This window comes from Beta vulgaris, chromosome 4 (genome assembly GCF_026745355.1).
Source record: "Beta vulgaris subsp. vulgaris cultivar EL10 chromosome 4, EL10.2, whole genome shotgun sequence".
In the NCBI taxonomy this organism is placed as follows: Eukaryota; Viridiplantae; Streptophyta; class Magnoliopsida; order Caryophyllales; family Amaranthaceae; genus Beta; species Beta vulgaris.
Window position 1 is genome coordinate 63,044,279 of NC_079205.1, and position 18,213 is coordinate 63,062,491.

Consider the following 18,213-nt stretch of genomic DNA (forward strand, 5'->3'; position numbering starts at 1 on the left):
GACAAATAGGACATCTCATACATGTTTTTGCCAGAAAGATTTAATCACGTACAAGTTTAGAAAAATAAACTGCATTTATTTGCTTTTCTCAATTGTGTTGGTATTAAAACCTTTTGCTGAAAACTTTTATTTTCTAAACACTTTTTGGTGTAAATCTTGTTTTTTTAAAAAAAAAAAAAATTTTATCACTCTTGACGATGTCATCTCCTCTGGTCACGATTTCAGTTGACGATTCATGTTAGCCGACCCCAATCACCTTGAGAATAAGGCTTAATTGTTGTTGTTGTTGGTATGAACACGGCCTTCTTAACTTCCAACATAAAGTCATATGACCCTGGTCCTTTTCAGGCAATAATTTCTTTTGGGATTCATAAGAGGTGATCATGGGTTAGTTTGGGTATAGGATTTTTCCCATAAAAGTGTCCCTCTCCGAGCAAATTAGTCGGGTTAGGCCCAACATTCAAGCAAATTAAAATTATATTGTGCCTAAACACGAGAAGAACAAGAATGACTTTTTCACATTTTTCTAGGCCATGGGCTGAATTACACTGAAATTTATGTTTCAATTATGAAGCGTTTAAATCGTCACTCCCTCCTAATTTTATACCGGTCTTTATATCTAAAATAATACTTAATCCATCTTATAATATAGTACTTATTTCTTTTTTTTCAGGAGAACTAAGGAGAATGAAGAGAGTGGTAGGATTCTAAAAAAAAGGAAAATTCTACGTGGTGACCTTTAAGTTTTAACTTTTCTATATGGTGGCAAAGAAAAAAAAGTTGAAACTTGAAAGCCACCATATTAAATTTTCTAATAAAGAAAAAACAAATGAAGTACTTTTCTCTTAGAAATACTTCTTTATATTCTTTTTCCTTAAAAATAAATCAAAATGACAATAAATTTTTCTTGAAATGGTGCAAAGTAATAAATAGGAGCACACGTTTTTAAATAAAGATATGAATATTTTGAAAAGTTTGTGTAAAAATTGAGGAAAACTTAGTCCAATAAATTGATAAGGAATAAAGTAGGCACAATATTTTAGGATACTAAAAATAAAATGTAGGCACTATAATATGAGACAGATGGAGTAAAATATAATTTTAAAAAAGTGGAAGTTTATATGGACTATGATATGACTTTGAGTCATAGCCTACATTGCTTCACACAGTGACACAGCTCAACCCAAAGACTAGTTCGCGTTTTTGTCACAAAGACTAGTTGCATGATTCATTGTGTCGATCTTTGATCCATCTAAGCGCCGGCGTGCACGAGAGCCAATAAACAGGGATAACTTTTATGATTATTTAGAAAAACAACTTGGCCTACTCCAAGTAGACAGGTAGTAGGTTGATTGAATTGGGCAGTTTGTACCGATTCATAATTCGGAGTTGGTAGGCCACGATTTGGATCAAGGACTCACAACTAGGTAGAACAGTCCAAACCCGATGTCTCACTACATGGCTTTTGTACAGTGCCATTATCTATATATATTGCTTTAAGTAATGTATAATATCATTGCAGAAAAAAATGTATTGTTTGATATAGTGTACACGTATTATTGTTTACTTCTTATTGCTCTTTTGATCATATCGTTTTTCAGTACTTGATAATATAGCTTTTGCTATATTAGTATTAAAATTATACTACATCGTCCTAAAAAATTTGATCATTTGTTGGGACACATAGTTTAAAGTGATAAGTTGTAGTGTGGTTATAAATGCTTCTTTTTAGAATATTTTGGCTTATGTATGTTGGTCCAAATTTGAAAGTTATCTAACTTCAATTGTTGTTGTCCCACATTGGCGAAGAACAAAGTTGTACCCTAATTTATTTAGAGAAATATTCCATAATTTGTTAAACATATTGCGCGCCGCCACCACTATCCATCAGTTTTCACATGCATGCCGGCTTGGCATACAGTTCCCACTCTATCTCTTGGAGTCAAGATTAGTGGGATATTTTTTTTTATTAGATTAGGAGAGAGAAATTTAGGTAGTTTTGTGTTGATAAAGTTATAGTTTAGGCCAAAAGGTTGTAAGACACAGTATCTTCGTTGTAGCCACGGTGGGGAAGAAGGGGGCCAAAAGCGCGGAAGTCCGATGGAATCAGAGGGGAAAACTCCGGTGAAAGCACTTGTAAAGACTCGAGGGCCTGCTTCGGACTCTCAAGCTAAGAAGACGAGATCAATTGAAGAGGAAATGGGCATAGAAGCATTGGAATTTGGAGGTTTTGAAGTGGGTGAGATTTTGACACCAAAGGAATCGATTATCCAAATTCGACAACAATTGGAGTTGAATCGTACATTTTCGGAGTGGATACATCAATTCATCACCCTGATAATCCAGAAGGACAAGCAGTACAATCTTCAGGTAATCGTTTACCAATATTGCAGCAGTTTAATGAAGTGATTGATGATGAAATTGAAATTGAGATAGATAAGAATCAACCTAAGATTCAGATTGGCTTAGATGATATTCAAGAAGAAGTAGACTATTGGAACTCAGCTATCATTTATCATGTGTTGGGGGCAAACCCTCCTACAATGGTGATGGAAGGTTTTGTAAGGCGTATTTGGAGGAATTTGGGCGTGGACAAAGTGGGAATGGTAGAAAAGGGGATTTTCATTGTAAGGTTTAATTCAATGGAAAATAGAGATAAGGTTGTTAATGGCAGATACCCATTTTTTGATGGCAAGCCAGTGATGATTAAAGCGTGGTATCAGGATATGGATTTCAAGAGGGGTGAGGTTAGACAAGTACCTAAATGGGTGCAACTTGACTTGGATTTCAAATATTAGGGTCAGAGATGTTTGACGAAAATTGTTAGCAAGGTTGGGAAGTATCTGAAGGTTGATAATGCTACGCTGAAAAGAGAGAAATTGCAGTTGGCTAAGGTTTTGGTTGAGGTTGACATAACTCAATCTTGTCCAGATGAAATCATTTTTGAAAATGAGAAGAAAAAGGATACAAGGGTGCATGTTACTTGTGATTGGAAGCCTACATACTGTAAAGACTGTATGTTTTTTGGTCATGATGTTCACACTTGCAGAAAGAGGAAGAAACATATATGGGTGCCTAGACAGCAAGGGGAAAAGCAAAGAGAAGTGGTGGTTTGCAACACAAGCTCCACAAGTTGATGCTGATAGATTCCAGCCTGCTAGTAGAGTGATGAGAACACCAAAAAGCCCACAACATAGAACTATTATTAGGAATCTTTTCACTGCAATAATGGATGAAAATAAAGAGGAGAAGGATGGTGAGATGGACAATGAGATGACTGATGATGATGGAGAGAGGTCTCTCCTCCCCAAATGTATAAAATTTGTATATGGAATGTCAGGGGCTTGAATAGTCCTAGGAAGCAGATTGTTGTGAGGAATTTTATTTCTCAGCACACTGTAGGAGTAGTTAGGTTGCTGGAGACAAAGGTAAAGCTCCTGCTATGGAAAAGCTTTATCAAGTAATGTTTCAAAATTGGTGCTTCACTTCAAATGCTGCATTCATAAGGATGGCAGGGTGATCTTGGCCTGGAATCCAAGTGTTTTCACTATAGATATAAAGGGTGGTGCAAGTTAGTGTATCCACTATTTTATAACTCCAAAGAATGGTACAATAGGTTTTAATTATACAATGGCGTATGCTTTCAATTATAAAAATAGTAGAGAGGTGTTGTGGAAAGAAATGGGAGAAATTGCAAGTGCAGTGAGGGGTCCATGGATGGTAGGAAGGGACTGCAACTGTGTTTTGTCTAGTGATGAGAGAATTGGGGCTCAAGTTTGGAGTTGGAAAACTGAACCACTTAGATTATGCCTGATTCAATGTGATTTACATTATCTGAGTAGTAGGATGACAACCTCTATACATGGAATAATAAATAGGAGGGGAAACCTAGAGTGTATGTTAAGCTTAGCAGAATTTTTGGGAATAAATAAAAATGGGAGGAAGAGTACCCTAATGTGCCTTTCTTAATGAGGGTGAATTTTGAGCATTGCCCAACAATCATCTCAGTTTATCCTAGGCCTGACAATATCAAAAGGCCTTTTAAATACTTTACCATATGGAGTACTTCTAGAAGCTTTGAGGGGATAATCAGGCAATGTTGGTCTGAAGCAATAAGTGGAAATAAAATGTATAAAGTGGTTTAAAAGCTTAAGTTGGTGAAAAAAAGTTTAAAAGAGCTTAATAGAAATGGCTTTCTAGAGACTCAAGCCGAAGCTTTGAAAGCCTTTGCTTATATGGAGGAAGTAAAATGCATAATCAACCTGGTGACGTAGATGCTGCCAATGAGGAATTGAGGGTTGTAGTTGATTACAAGCTCAAACAAGGGGCTTATATGTCTTTTTTGAAGTAGAAAACCAAGGTTGCTTGAGTTAGAGATGGAGATGAAAACTCATCTCTATTCAATCAAAGTATCAGACAAAAAAGAATCAAAAACTATGTGTATGGCATTCATAATATGAGTGGTTCTTGACATGATTCTATAGAGGTTGTGAAGTGAGCTTTCTTAGAATACTACCATAAGCTCCTGGGTGATGCTGGTGTGAGGCATACAGCTGTGAATAGGGAGCTTGTGAGATCAGGTAACATCCTAACTCAGGATCACAAGAATCTTTTGAATGCTCCATACAATGATGATGATGTTAAGAGAGCTATGTTTTCTATTGATGGAAATAAAGCCCCTGGCCCTGATGGATTTGGTGGTTTTTTTTTGTGATGCTTGGAACATTGTTGGGAGTGAGGTGACAGAAGAAATATTGGATTTTTTCAATCATGGTAAAATGCTGAAACCTTTAAATACCACTTTATTCACTTTAATTTGATCCCTAAAACTTCTTGCCCAAAAGCTGTTAGTGAATTCAGACGTATAGCATGTTGCAACACCATTTACAAGTTTATAACCAAAATAATTTGTAATAGGCTTAGGATGGTTTTACCAGATGTGATTGTGGAGACACAAGGTGCTTTTGTTCATAGCAGGCATATTGTCCATAACATTATGATTATTCAAGACCTTGTTAGGCATTATAATAGGAAGAATGCTCCACGAAGCTGTATTATAAATCTTGTTATGCAAAAAACATATGACACTGTTGACTGGGGTTTTTTATAGGACATGTTGATTGCCTTCGATTTCCCTGAAAGATTTGTGAAAATTGTAGTGAAATGTGTCTGTACTCCTAAATTTTCACTAATGATTAAGGGTGAAGTTCATGGGATTTTTTTTAGTCTAAGAGAGGTTTAAGGTAGGGAGACCCTATCTTTCCCCTGCTTTTTGTTATTTGCATGGAGTATTTAGTTAGAATATTGGGGAAGATATGTTAGATGGATCAGTTTCACTTTCATCCCAGATGCACTCCTATGAAATTAACTCATCTAAGCTTTGCTGATGACTTGATTCTCTGCACTAAGGGAGACTATGCTTCTGTTCATCTGATGCTTAAAGCCTTCAAGTTGTTCTCTAAGTCCTCAAGCCTGAAGACTAATGTGCAGAAATCCTTTTTCTATTGTTGTGGGATAGAGGAGAGTGAGGTGACTAGAATACATCAAGTTTCTGGCATTAGGAGAGGTACACCGGCTTTTAAATATTTGGGTGTTCCCATTTATTTTAAAATAATCTCTATTGCTCAATGTGACTGTTTGGTTGAGAAAATGACTGTAAAAGTTAGAGTTTGAAGCACAAGGAATATTTCATACACTGGAATAGTTCAACTTATAAACTGTGTCCTTATGAGCATCCATGTCTATTAGGCTCAAATCTTTGTTCTCCCTCAAAGAGTCATTCATGATGTTGAGAATGAGTGTAGAACCTTCTTGTGGACGGAAAATTACTTTAGTTCTACAAGGGGATATGTGGCTTAGCTTGGCTGGAACTTTGCAAGAGCAAAAGCACATGTGGTTTGCATGTGAAAAGTTGGAATAGAGCAAGTCTGGTTAAATATGTGTAGGCAATAGCCAACAAAAAGGACAATGTCTGGGTGAAGTGGGTGCACAATGTGTATAAAGGGAGCAGATTGGTGGAATTACCAGCCATCTAGTGGTAGCAGTTGGTATTGGAAAAGTGTGTGTGAGATTAAAAAAGAGAAAATCAAGCTTCTATACAGTAGGCATGAGATCCAAAGGCTTCAAAAGTACTCTATTAAAGAGGTGTATCAACAGTTGATTGCTCCTAGAGAACAGGTTCATCGGGCGTGCAAAAACAAATTCTAATAGATTCACAGAAAATATTCGGACGTGCAAAAACAAATTCCAACAAAAACAGTCCCAACTTCAAAAAGGCATAACTCCTTGACTAGAAATCTCCTTCGGACGTGCCACCTATCGTTGGAAAGCTCTTCAAGTCTAGTTTCGAAATCTGTTGGAGTTACTCGATTCTAAGAATCACATCAAAAGTATACATAACTCTTTTTACATGTCTCCTAATGATTTTTCGCTTCGTTTTCGCTTAAACTCATATTATAAAATATCCATGACGATCCTTATGTATTGTAGCTTCCTTTCAAGTGCTCCTAATCCTCAAGCTTAGCTAATCGTACTCCAAATACCTTCTCATTACCTGAAATTCATAAAAAAACAAGAAAACATACCGAATAGGAGTAGAATAACATAACTTAAGAATGTGATGCAATAATGAACCTAAATATCTATTATATAAGAGAAGGGAGGAAAAATGGTGTCCTCTTTTGAAATGCCTATTTTACCCCCTTCTCTTTCTAAATTACAGATTCACTTATAAATCAAAGGGGCTTCAAATCATAAATTTTTTTCATAATTATAACAATCACTCACAAGTCAACTAAAATCATAAAATTGCATAATTTACATTATGCAAATCACTAAAATGAGAAAACTTTACAAACTACAACCTATGAAAAAATTGATTTGAAATCAAAGTGTCCACTTTCTTTACAAATTATGAAGTATTGTACTTAATTCAAAAATCAACTAAAAAATTATAATATTAGAAATCATAAATAAATTCAATAAAATTTCTATTTTGTTCATAGAATTTAACTTTGCAAAGTAAAAAAAAAAAAAACACAAAAGAATGAGATACTTAAGTGACAGAAACTAAACCAATCAAATTTTACAACTAAAAACAATTATACTTCGTATGTCGAATGTTCAAATTTTGACTCTTATGCCGAAGAAAATCGAGTTTCTGTTTCGAAAAAAATTCAAGCACGCATCGCGTGCAAAAAATTCTAGTATGAAACTAAATGCTCTAAAATACAACCTAAATGCACCTAAAAACTATATATACTATGACTTATCAAGCAACATGGTACCCTTACACGAAAATGAACGCAAGGAATTCCGCATTCCTTACTAATCTTTGTTTGGCAAGAGAATCAGCAACCAATGTTGGCACTGCGACCTTTATGCGAGATTGAGATATTGAGCCATGTCTTTCGAGCGTTGAAGATGTAATTTATTGGAAGTTTAAGTTCCACATAGAGTCTTACTCGAGTAACGCAGTCAAGCAAAAAACTAATTTCAAGTTTTAAATAAATGATAGGGACACAATTTTTCAAGCCAAATTATAGAAAATGTGGAACTAAATATAGAAAGAAGAACTATATTTTGGGACACCCAAAATGGAAATAAGAACTATATTTTGGGACGAAGGGAGTAATACACATGTTTATAATCTCAATCCAAAATATTAACAACGTGTAATTATTAGGATTCCGACACATGATTTTTGAAATGAAATGTGAGAGTTTAACCACTAATCAATTAAAATTTCAATGCTCAATGTTTCAAAGTAAAACATAATAAAATTTTATAATTACATTTTTTATTATAAAAACATATAGACTATAATTATATTGCACTAGATATAATATTACAAAAAACTTATATAATCAATTATAAACTTTATGAATAATATTATATTTGATAATAGTAATTAACCTGAGGGATCGCACGGGCCAAAATACTAGTTATTAAGTACTAAGAAACGATATAATGATCAAAAGAGCATTAAGAAGTAACAAGTGATACGTATATTATTCGCGACACACTTGAGCTGGGCCGGCTTCTCTCGCTCCTGGACTCGGTCGCTCTTGACCCAAACAGCGTGGACAAATTCATTTGGCTACCCGATAAATCAGGTAATTTTTCTGTATTGTCTTTCACGAGAGAGTTAGATAAAACCTCCCCCCTTGCTGCAAATAAAACTCTGAAAAATGTGTGGAGAGGCTTGGTACCACACAGAATAGAAATTTTTGTTTGGCTGGCTATATTGGGGAAACTCAACACTCGTGAAAAACTGTCGAGAATGGGGATCATCCCTCTCGATGAAACCAACTGTGTCTTCTGCAATCAGCACATAGAAATTGGTGACCACCTGTTCATCCACTGCGGTTTTGCACGAGAATTATGGTACTGGTGGTTCGCTCTTTGGAACCTAAACTGGGTCCTCCCTGCTTCTCTAAAAGACCTCTTCCTTCAATGGAATTATAGAACCTGCGATGTTTTTTTCAAAAAAATCTGGAGGGCAGTGTTTTTCATAATACTCTGGACTTTGTGGAAGGACCGTAATTCCAGAATTTTCAGAAAGGAAGCGAGTTCCCCAAACAGCTTCAAGAGATGGTTTTACTCCGCCTACATTGGTGGATAAAGGGTTGGCAAGAAACATTCCCATATTCAATCAATGATGTGCTCCAAAACCCCATGTGCCTCAAAAGGGGCTCAACTCCAAGGAAACTCAAAGAGTACCATGGTTCCAGTGAACATCAATTATGGAGACCTCCCCCTCAAACTGCTCTGAAGTGGAATATTGACGCATCTTTTGATCCTTCCTGTAACCTCAGTGCCGTAGGAGGTGTTCTACGAGATGATTCGGGTTCTTTCATTTGCCTCTTCTCATGCCCCATTCCACCTTTGGAGATCAACTCCGCGGAAGTATATGCAATATTTCGAGCCATCAAGCTCTCAATATCCTCCCCGCCATCAGGAATTCCACATTTATATTTGAATCCGACTCCGCAAATGCAGTAAAATGGTGTAATGCAAAGGATGGAGGACCTTGGAATTTAAACTTCATATTAAACTTCATACGACATGTCATTAGCACGCAAATAAAAGCTCAGATAATTCACAAAGGGCGAGCATCAAATGTTGTAGCTGATTATCTAGCTAAGAGAGGCTTACGTAGAGAAAATGATTTTATTGCATGGCTTTAAGTCAATGTGTATCAAGCATGCAGATGTAGAAAATCATGTAAATGAGTCTGATGCTGAAACAAGGATGTAAGCTTTATTTCAACATGCCATTCCATTTATATGGCATGATATAAATAAAATAAACCAAACTATCAAAAAAAAAATAAGTGATACGTATATTATGTATCACTTGGAACAAATGAGCAATGTAGATAATGGCACTAAAGTCAACTAGTTGTGAGTCCTTCCAACTCTTCAATTATGAATCGGTAAAAATTACCCCAATTCAATCAACCTACTCTAGCAAGTTGGCAAGTAGGCCAAGTATTTTTTCTAAATAATCAAAAAAAGTGGTCCCTCTTAATCAGCTCTAGTGCAGGCCGCCACCTAGATGGATCCAAGATCGACAAAACTCGATTGCTTCTTGCAACTACCAACTAGTCTTTGTTACTCCCTAACCAAGCCTAGGTCAACCATACTTCCATATCATTTATTGCAAGGTCTAAAACCTTGTTCTTTTAGAATTAATTGCAGTTCAGTATAGTTCAATTTTCTCTTATCGTTTGAGTTTAGTTTAGTTTAGTTAATTTCAATAAAAAAAATACGGCTTAAGAGTATATTTATGAGTGACTAAGACTTGTAAGCTTCCTTGCTCTTTCTTTGTCTATATCCTCATTCCCCCCTTCTCTCCAATAATAAGTCTAATAATGAAATATGAATTAGTGGCTCAATATTAATTAAATTTTAAAGTGGAAACTAATTAATTGAAGTCAATTGATTCACGGGTAGTAATTGAGTTGGCCGTTGACCCAGTAATTGAAGTTTCTGTTCTCACTTCTCACACTGCTATTTCTTCTATATAAAGAGACATATACAAGAACTTAATGCAATCAAGGAAACTAATACAATTCATTTTTTTTCCGTAGCTATGCAGGTAATCCTCCCATGGCCGTGCCCACATTGCTGCTCATTATCATGGTGTTCTTATCACTTAGCTTACGCTTTACAGGTACCATATATATAATATATATATTATATATATATATATATATATATATATATATATATATATATATATATATATATATATATATATATGAGAACCGTGAGAATCACTCATTTTTTTCTCATTTTACAAAGATTTTGATCATTTCATAACATTTTTGCCCATTTTTTGTTTCACTTATTTTATGATTTTGTTCATTTAACAATTTTGTGCTCATTTATCAACGTTTTTGCTCATTTTACGTTTTGCTCATTTTACTTTTTTTCTCATTGAACTTTTTTATGTTCATTCTACGTTTTTCTTCTTTTACATCTTTGTACATTTTACGTTTTTGACAACTTTATATTTTCTACTCATTTTATGTTTCTGTTCATTTGTACTTTTTTTTGCTCATTTTAGGAAGTTTTTGCTCATTTTAAGTGGTTCTCACGGTTCTCACCATAAGAAAGTTCTCACCAGAATCCAACCCTATATATATATATATATATGTGTGTGTGTGTGTGTGCGCGCGCGCGCGCGCGTGTGCGTGTACTGTCTATTTTAGTTATTAACCGTTATTATTTAAAGCTATAAATACATTTATTTTCATATAAGGGAACATGTACAAAGTTTTTTTTAAAGGGAGAGGAACATGTAAAAAGTTTGATTCCAAAGATGATCACATTAGTTTATCATATATAATAAAATGGGAAATTTCCTGAGGTACCCTTGAGGTTTGACTTAATTATCAAAATACCCTTATTGAATTTTGAAGTTCAAAGTTTAACTTTCAAGGGTAACTTGGAAAACTAATGCATTTGAATTTTGGTGTATGATAAGGGTATTTTGAATCCAAACACAAAGTTCAGGGGTATCTAAAAAACTTTCCAAATAGGAGGGGTAATTTGAGAATTATTTCAAATTTCAGGAGTACCTGAGGAACTGTTCCTAATAAATTAAAATAGACTATTAGATACCACTAATCGGCCATTGCCTGAAGGCTTGTACTAATATTTTTTAATGATGATTCAATGTAGAAGCACAAATTGGAGTATGCTATGGAAAACTTGGGAACGACTTACCAGGGGAGAAAGATGTTGTAAACCTCTATAGATCCAACGGCATAGGCGCAATGAGACTCTATGGTCACGATCTCGCCGCTCTTCAAGCCCTTCAAGGATCAGGCATTAAACTCATGTTAGGTGTCCCTAATGGAGAAATTGCGTCTCTCGCGTCCGATCAATCGGCCGCGATGCAATGGGTTAAGACGTACGTCGTTCCCTTTGCATCGTCGATCAAATATATCGTTGTCGGAAACGAAATCCACGCATCCGATCAACAAGCACCATCAGTTCTACCGGCCTTAAAAAATGTTCGCAATGCACTAAATTCAAATACCTTAACAAGTAAAATTAAGGTTTCTACATCAATTGACACAACCCTAATCATAAATTCCTTTCCACCATCAAAGAGCGAATTTAAAGACACATCATATATAACCCCAATAATCCAATTTTTAGCTACTAATGAGTCACCATTGTTAGTTAATATTTACACTTACTTTGCTTACGTTAGTAATAAGCAAAGTATTAGTATTGAATATGCACTATTTACGTCCACTAGAACTGTGGTTACTGACCCTAATAATGGAAAGAATTACCAAAATTTATTTGATGCAATGGTGGATTCAGTTTACGCGGCTCTTGGGAAGGTTGGTGCACCTAACATGGTGATTACGGTGTCCGAAACTGGGTGGCCGTCGGGAGGTGGAGATGCTGCAACGGTTGCGAATGCGGGGACTTATTACAAGAATTTGATGAATCAAGTAAAGAAGGGGACTCCATTAAAACCAGGGCAGGCAATTGAAACATACTTGTTTGCAATGTTTGATGAGAACAATAAACCGGGAGCTAACACAGAGCGTCATTTTGGGCTGTTTACTCCTGATAAGACTCCTAAATATGGGCAACTCAACTTCAGCTAATAGTTTTTTCTATGCAATGATTTCATCCTTTTTAGTTGTTCCATTTCATTTTTCTTCAAATTAAGAGTGTAAGCATCCCATTTCATCTTTGTCAACATATGTTTACTGATATGAATAAAAATATCATTTTTGGCTTTTACTTCTGATAAGCATCTCAACCAATTATGAGATGTTTTTATGATAGCCTTCTTTAAAAAAGGCTACCGTAAGAAATTAATGTGAGCCACGAATTTGTCCTTATCAGCGGATGACACTTATGACTAATTACTATGAATATATTCACATACTCTATATTTCTAATACGCGCATATGTATTGAAAGCAATATTTAACTTTTCAAAATTAGTTATAGATTTTTTTAAAGGAAATTCGTTATGAATTATTTTGACTTTAGAAATCGAACAGCTGAGAGTAACTGAACTAAACTGAACTGAACTAAAAATAAGTCCAAAAGAACAGGGCCTCATACTCTTTCTTTCTCGATTGTCAACGGTACGTTGCTGAAACTCCCCCCCCCCCTATATTTCCCTTTTTTCGCTAATTGAAATATGTACTCTTTCACTTATCATAATTCATAATGATAATCCGCAAATTTGCACATTCCTAAACAGTACGTATATCAGAAAGAAACAATTGTCAGTAACACTAGCTAGTAGCCACAGTACTATTTCCGTAGTAAGAGGGAATGTCAAGCTTCCTTAATGCATCCAATTATATGAACGAGAGGAGCCCACTGAGAATAGCAAGAAGACTATTTTTTCCTTCTAAGTCGTCGGTCGTTGTGCATGAAATTAGTGGTGCGAACAATAATATTTTGTTGTACGCAAACGTAATACATAGTAGTATTATAGCGACCCGCCCCTTAGAATTAGTTTCGTTGTCTAATTTTTAATTAGCGGAATTACAATTAGTTACAAAGTTTATTTGCAAGCACATATATACTTCAAGAAAAGCGTACAAAAGTTGAGTTATACTAATTGATTTCACTAATTAATTTGACGTCAATCATAAAATTTACATATTGTATATTTGCTCTGTTTCAAAATAATTGACACTTTTTTTAACATGTTTGCCAACGCATATTTTTAACTTATTTCGTAAAAGTTTCACTTTTTAGGAAGGTTGTATCACTGTATGATACATTGTTTCACTCATGTCCCTATAAGACATCTCCTCATTCTATCAGACTATGACAAATCAATCATATTTCTTTTTTTTTTGAATGGCCTATTATCCATACTTCGTAGAGGTGAGTCCATGACAATAGGAAAAAAACAAATGCAAATTTAGATAAGGAGTGAATAGACATGAGAGTATTATTTATCAACATCGCTATGTTCTCTTTCTACCCCACGTGATCGTACGACATTCATCGCGCAACGCAGCTTTATTAGGTGGATGGAGCCATTGGAATTGCCTTGAAAAGCCTCTAAACACCCAATTTGTTCATTTCTCGTGAAACCCAAATTTGCCTCAAAATGAACGTAAACGCATCCACATATTCGTTCCAAGCCACATGACTCATTTCTAATCACCTCCCATGTCCCTAGGAGGCATCATGTGATGTTCGAAGATCGAACCCCGGGAAAGTTCGAAAGCATGTATTATAACCTTCAATTTTTGCTGTTTTTGTGACATGTTTGTACTTCTCTGGATATTTTCTCCAGAAACATTCCTAGCAGTACCGACGTGACTTGTAATGTTGCGCATGTGCTTGGCACCATTTGCATTGCCAAGAAAAGATTTTGAACACCCCATTTGTTCATTTCTCGTGAAATCCAAAATTACCTCGCAATGACGTAAAGGCATCCATATTGTTGTTCCAAGCCACATGAATCCTTTACAATGACCTCCCACGTCTCTAGCAGGCATCCCGTGACGTTCAGAGTTTGGGCCCCGGGAAAGTCCAAATGCTTGTATTACTTTCAATTTTGGCAGTTTTTGTGACATTCTTGGACTTTTCCAAGCCTGGTCATGTTGCCTCCCGAAACATTTCTAGGACTGCCGAAGTGACTTGTAACATTACGCGTGTGCTTCGCACCATTTGCGTTGCCTCGAAAAGCTTCGGAAAACCCATTTGTTCATTTCTCGTGAAACCCAAAATTGCCTCGAAATGAACGTAAAGGCATCCATATTTGGGTTCCAAGCCACATGACTCCTTTCAAATGACCTCCCATGTCCCTAAAAGGCATCCTGTGGCGTTCGAAGCTCGGACCCCATGAAAGTTAGAAAGCGTGTATTATAACCTTCAATTTTCGCTGTTTTTGGGACATTTTTGGACTTCTCCGGGCTTGATCATATTTTCTCCCGAAATGTTCTTTGGAAAGCCAACGTGACTTGTAACGTGGCGCGGGTGCTTAGCTGTGTTACCTCGAAAAGTCTCTAAATACCCCCATTTTTTCATTTTTCGTGAAACATAAAACTGTCTCGAAATGAACGTAAAGACATCCACATATTCGTTCCAAGCCACATGACTCCTTTTCAATGACCTCCTATTTCCCTAGGAGGCATCCCGTGGCGTCGAAGCTCGGACCCGGGGAAAGTCCGAAAATGTGTATTATAACCTTCAATTTTGGTTGTTTTTGGGAAATTTTTGGACTTCTCCGGGCCTAATCATATTTTCTCCCGAAACGTTCCGAGGAAAAACGACATGACATGTAACGTTGGCGGGCACTTGGCACCATTTTTGTTGCCTCGAAAAGCCTGTGAACTCCCATTTGCTCATTTCTTGTCAAACCGAACATTGTCTCGAAATGAACATAAAGGCATCCACACACATATTCGTTCCAAGCCACATGACTTCTTTCCGATATCCTCTCATGCCCCAAGGAGGCATCCCATGGCGTTGGGAGATCGGCCCCGGGAAAGTCCTAAAGCTTGTATTATAACCTTCAATTTTGGCTGTTTTTAGGACATTTTTGGACTTCTATGGGCCTGGTCATATTTTCTCCCGAAATATTCCTAGAAGTGCCGACGTGACTTGTAACGTTGTGCGGGTACTTGGTACCATTGGAATTGCCTCGAAAAGCATTTAAACACCCAATTTGTTCATTTCTCGTGAAACCCAAAACCTTGAAATGAACGTAAACGCATCCACATATTCGTTCCAAGTCACATGACTCCATTCCAGTCACCTCCATGTCCCTAGGAGGCATCATGTGGCATTCGTTGATTGGACCCCCGAGAAAGTTCGAAATGATGTATTATAACCATCAATTTTTGCTGTTTTTGCGACATGTTTGTACTTTTCCGGACCTGATCATATTTTCTCCAGAAACGTTCCTAGCAGTACTGACGTGACTTGTAATGTTGCGCCAGTGCTTGGCACCATTTGCATTGTCCCGAAAAGATTCTGAACACCCCATTTGTTCATTTCTCGTGAAATCCAAAATAGTCTCGAAATGAACATAAAGGTATCCACATATTCGTTCCAAGCTACATGACTCTTTTTCAATGGTGATATTTTCTTGAAACGTTCCTAGGAGAGCCGACGTGACTTGTAACGTTGTGCGGATATTTCGCACCAATCCCGTTGCCTCCAAAAGCTTTCAAACACCACATTTGTTCATTTCTAGTGAAACCCAAAAAAGTAATTTCTACTGAATATCATTGAGGCAGGAAATTCGCAGGTCATTCAAAGAAATTTTGTCCTCTCGAGTTTCGGAAATGGGAAACAACATGACCTTCATGAGAGTTTCCGTGCTAAATAGATTTTCAGATTTTTTTTTTTTAATGTTTATTGATTTACACATCCTTACTTCCATTTATGTAGTTCTGTAAGTGAGGTTTTCTTTTTTCATAATGCAAAGCGATGGCGTCGGGGTTTATTTTTACCAACACTAGTACAGAAAAGGCAATTTGCGTCGGATGTGAAGCGTCTATTTGCGTCGGACCCTGGTACAACGCCAAAGCCCTCGACGCAAATGACTAAGAAACGATCTGCGTCGTATGTGGAAACGACGCAGATTAAGTAGCTATTTGCGTCGCACGTTATATACGGGGCGACGCAGATGAGTCTGCCCAGCCAACATAGAGCTGTAATGTGCGTCGCACATCTGCTTGGGTGCGACGCAGATGAGTGATTTGCGTCGCACCTTGGGATACGTGCGACGCAAATTGGTATTTTTTTTTTAAAAAAAAAAATTTTTTTTGAGAGGGAAAAGAAAATTAATTACAGAAACGTTCATGACTGGAAAATCAATGAAGGATACGTTCTGTTGCAAACGCAATAATAAACAGATAAAACGATATAATAAAAACGAATACAACTCCACAACAATAAAATAAAATTACAGATATACAACTCCACAACAATAAAATCAATATACAAAATATGGGAGTACTAACTGATTTGCATTAATCTGAATCGAAACAACGAAATACAATCGAAACAACAAGAAGTACAAGAATGAAATGAGGAACGTAAATTTGAATCGAAATTACAAGAAAATACAAGATTGTTCTAACTGAATCGAACTAAGGAACGAAATACAAAGAGTCTGTGTTCTACACTAGTGCGTGTTGCTCTGTTTCATGAACCACCAAACCACATTATGTTCCTGGCTGCTGCTGCCGCTCTGTTTCGTGAACCACCAAGCACCTGCTGCTTGTGTTTTTTAAACGGAAAAAAATGAAAAAAAAACAAAAGGTCATCAGTAGAAAGTTTTTAGTTTTTAGATCTAAAAATGAAAAAACGTATTTTTAGATCTGAAAATTAAAATCGAAAATCAAATCTAAAAAATGAAAAAAAGGCGATTTCGAGTAGTTGGAATCGAGTTGTTTAATGGCGATTGTGTAGTCGCCGAAAATCGCGATTTCGAGTGTAGTTGAAAAATCAAGTAGTTGAAAAAAATGAATCAGATCGAAAAATGAAAAAAAAAAAACAAACCTGTGTAGTCGCCGAAAATCAGATTTCTGCGCAGCTCTTCTTCGAATGTCTCCCTTCGTTCGTTCGTTCGAATGGCCGGAAAACGGAGTTGAGTGAAAGAGAACTTGAACTGAGAAAATTGTTGAGCGCAATTAGGGTTGAGTGAAGAATCCGCCAACAAGCACCTTGAAAAATCTGACTAATCTGACGAAGAACTTGCAGATTTTTCGGCGAAGAAAAACAAATGTGGGATGATAAAATGAAAATAAAAATGTAACAGATAAAAAGAAAAATGAGAAGGAGAGAGAAGTTTAAGGAAGGAGAGAAGTTACTGAAAATGAACTAATGATGAGGAAGGAAAAAGAGAAGGAGAGAGAGAGAAAAGAAGAGATGACGGCTGATATGAGGAAGTAATGAAGTAGGGTTTGGAAATAAAAAGGAGTGTACAAGTTATCCGCGTGTCTATATTATTGGGCCCAATTATCCGCATCGCACTCTACATACCATCCGACGCACATTGCAGATAGGCCTCATTTATTTTCAAGCGATGTGCGTCGTACCTCCATGATGGTGCGACGCATATGGTCCGTATGCGTCGCAGGTAGGAAGGATGCGACGCACATCACTCATACCTGGTGCTTGTGTGTTGTCTTTTGCGTCGTACCCCAGTGAGCATGCGACGCAAATTTTGTTTTTGCGTCGTTTCCGTGTTTGTGCGACGCAAATGGGGCGACGCAAATTGACCTTTTTCTACTAGTGCAAGAGGGTTGATTCTCTGGTGGCTTCTTATTGTATTATGTCTTGTCCTAGATGCATGGTAACTTAAATTAAATTTTTATTGTGGACACTTAAAGCATGTTTCAAAATTGGTTGAGATGGTAATTGTGTCATGTTATAATAGCAAGAGGTCACGTGTTCAAATCTTGTTGCAAGCTAATTTTACTTTTATTAATACGACATGACTTATATACACATTGGACATTCTAATGGAGTAACAAATGTGACACATGGCGTGTATACATTGTGACACACGCCTTTTAATATATTTGTATAGATATAGATACATTAGTGAAATATAATGCTGCTTTGTACATGATTTCATCAATTACGTATTAAGCAAAACGTATCATAACTTCATAATAGACATGTCTCACATACAATTATTTGTTTGGGCATTTTATATTTTACTTGGTTATATATACTTGGGAAGT

The 18,213-nt window shown here is 36.4% G+C and overlaps 3 protein-coding genes across 3 annotated transcripts; all 3 read left to right on the forward strand.

The window, feature by feature from the left end:
* Positions 1-2,100: 2,100 nt before the first annotated feature.
* Positions 2,101-3,137, forward strand: LOC104890269 (uncharacterized). Its single transcript, XM_057394173.1, has 3 exons — positions 2,101-2,239; positions 2,347-2,747; positions 2,799-3,137. The coding sequence occupies exons 1-3, from the start codon at positions 2,101-2,103 to the stop codon at positions 3,135-3,137; spliced, it is 879 nt and encodes a 292-aa protein (XP_057250156.1).
* Positions 3,138-5,991: 2,854 nt separating this feature from the next.
* Positions 5,992-9,003, forward strand: LOC130591223 (uncharacterized). Its single transcript, XM_057394174.1, has 2 exons — positions 5,992-6,177; positions 8,551-9,003. The coding sequence occupies exons 1-2, from the start codon at positions 5,992-5,994 to the stop codon at positions 9,001-9,003; spliced, it is 639 nt and encodes a 212-aa protein (XP_057250157.1).
* A 1,086-nt stretch (positions 9,004-10,089) lies between these two features.
* On the forward strand, positions 10,090-12,274 carry LOC125497103 (glucan endo-1,3-beta-glucosidase-like). Its single transcript, XM_048643766.2, has 2 exons — positions 10,090-10,176; positions 11,190-12,274. Exons 1-2 carry the CDS (start codon positions 10,113-10,115, stop codon positions 12,134-12,136), a joined length of 1,011 nt encoding a protein of 336 aa, XP_048499723.2. The 5' UTR covers positions 10,090-10,112; the 3' UTR covers positions 12,137-12,274.
* The last annotated feature ends 5,939 nt before the right edge of the window (positions 12,275-18,213 follow it).

What these genes read in the sequence shown, in the direction of transcription:
- LOC125497103 (XM_048643766.2), top strand. Translation starts at nt 10,113, where the DNA reads ATGGCCGTGCCCACATTGCTGCTCATTATCATGGTGTTCTTATCACTT. An exon ending in ACTTAGCTTACGCTTTACAG is followed by an intron (nt 10,177 to 11,189) that starts GTACCATATATA and finishes GATTCAATGTAG; the next exon opens with AAGCACAAATTGGAGTATGC.
- LOC104890269 (XM_057394173.1), top strand. Translation starts at nt 2,101, where the DNA reads ATGGAATCAGAGGGGAAAACTCCGGTGAAAGCACTTGTAAAGACTCGA. An exon ending in ATTTGGAGGTTTTGAAGTGG is followed by an intron (nt 2,240 to 2,346) that starts GTGAGATTTTGA and finishes CTGATAATCCAG; the next exon opens with AAGGACAAGCAGTACAATCT. An exon ending in TGGATTTCAAGAGGGGTGAG is followed by an intron (nt 2,748 to 2,798) that starts GTTAGACAAGTA and finishes TTCAAATATTAG; the next exon opens with GGTCAGAGATGTTTGACGAA.
- LOC130591223 (XM_057394174.1), top strand. Translation starts at nt 5,992, where the DNA reads ATGTGTATAAAGGGAGCAGATTGGTGGAATTACCAGCCATCTAGTGGT. An exon ending in TGATTGCTCCTAGAGAACAG is followed by an intron (nt 6,178 to 8,550) that starts GTTCATCGGGCG and finishes CCGTAATTCCAG; the next exon opens with AATTTTCAGAAAGGAAGCGA.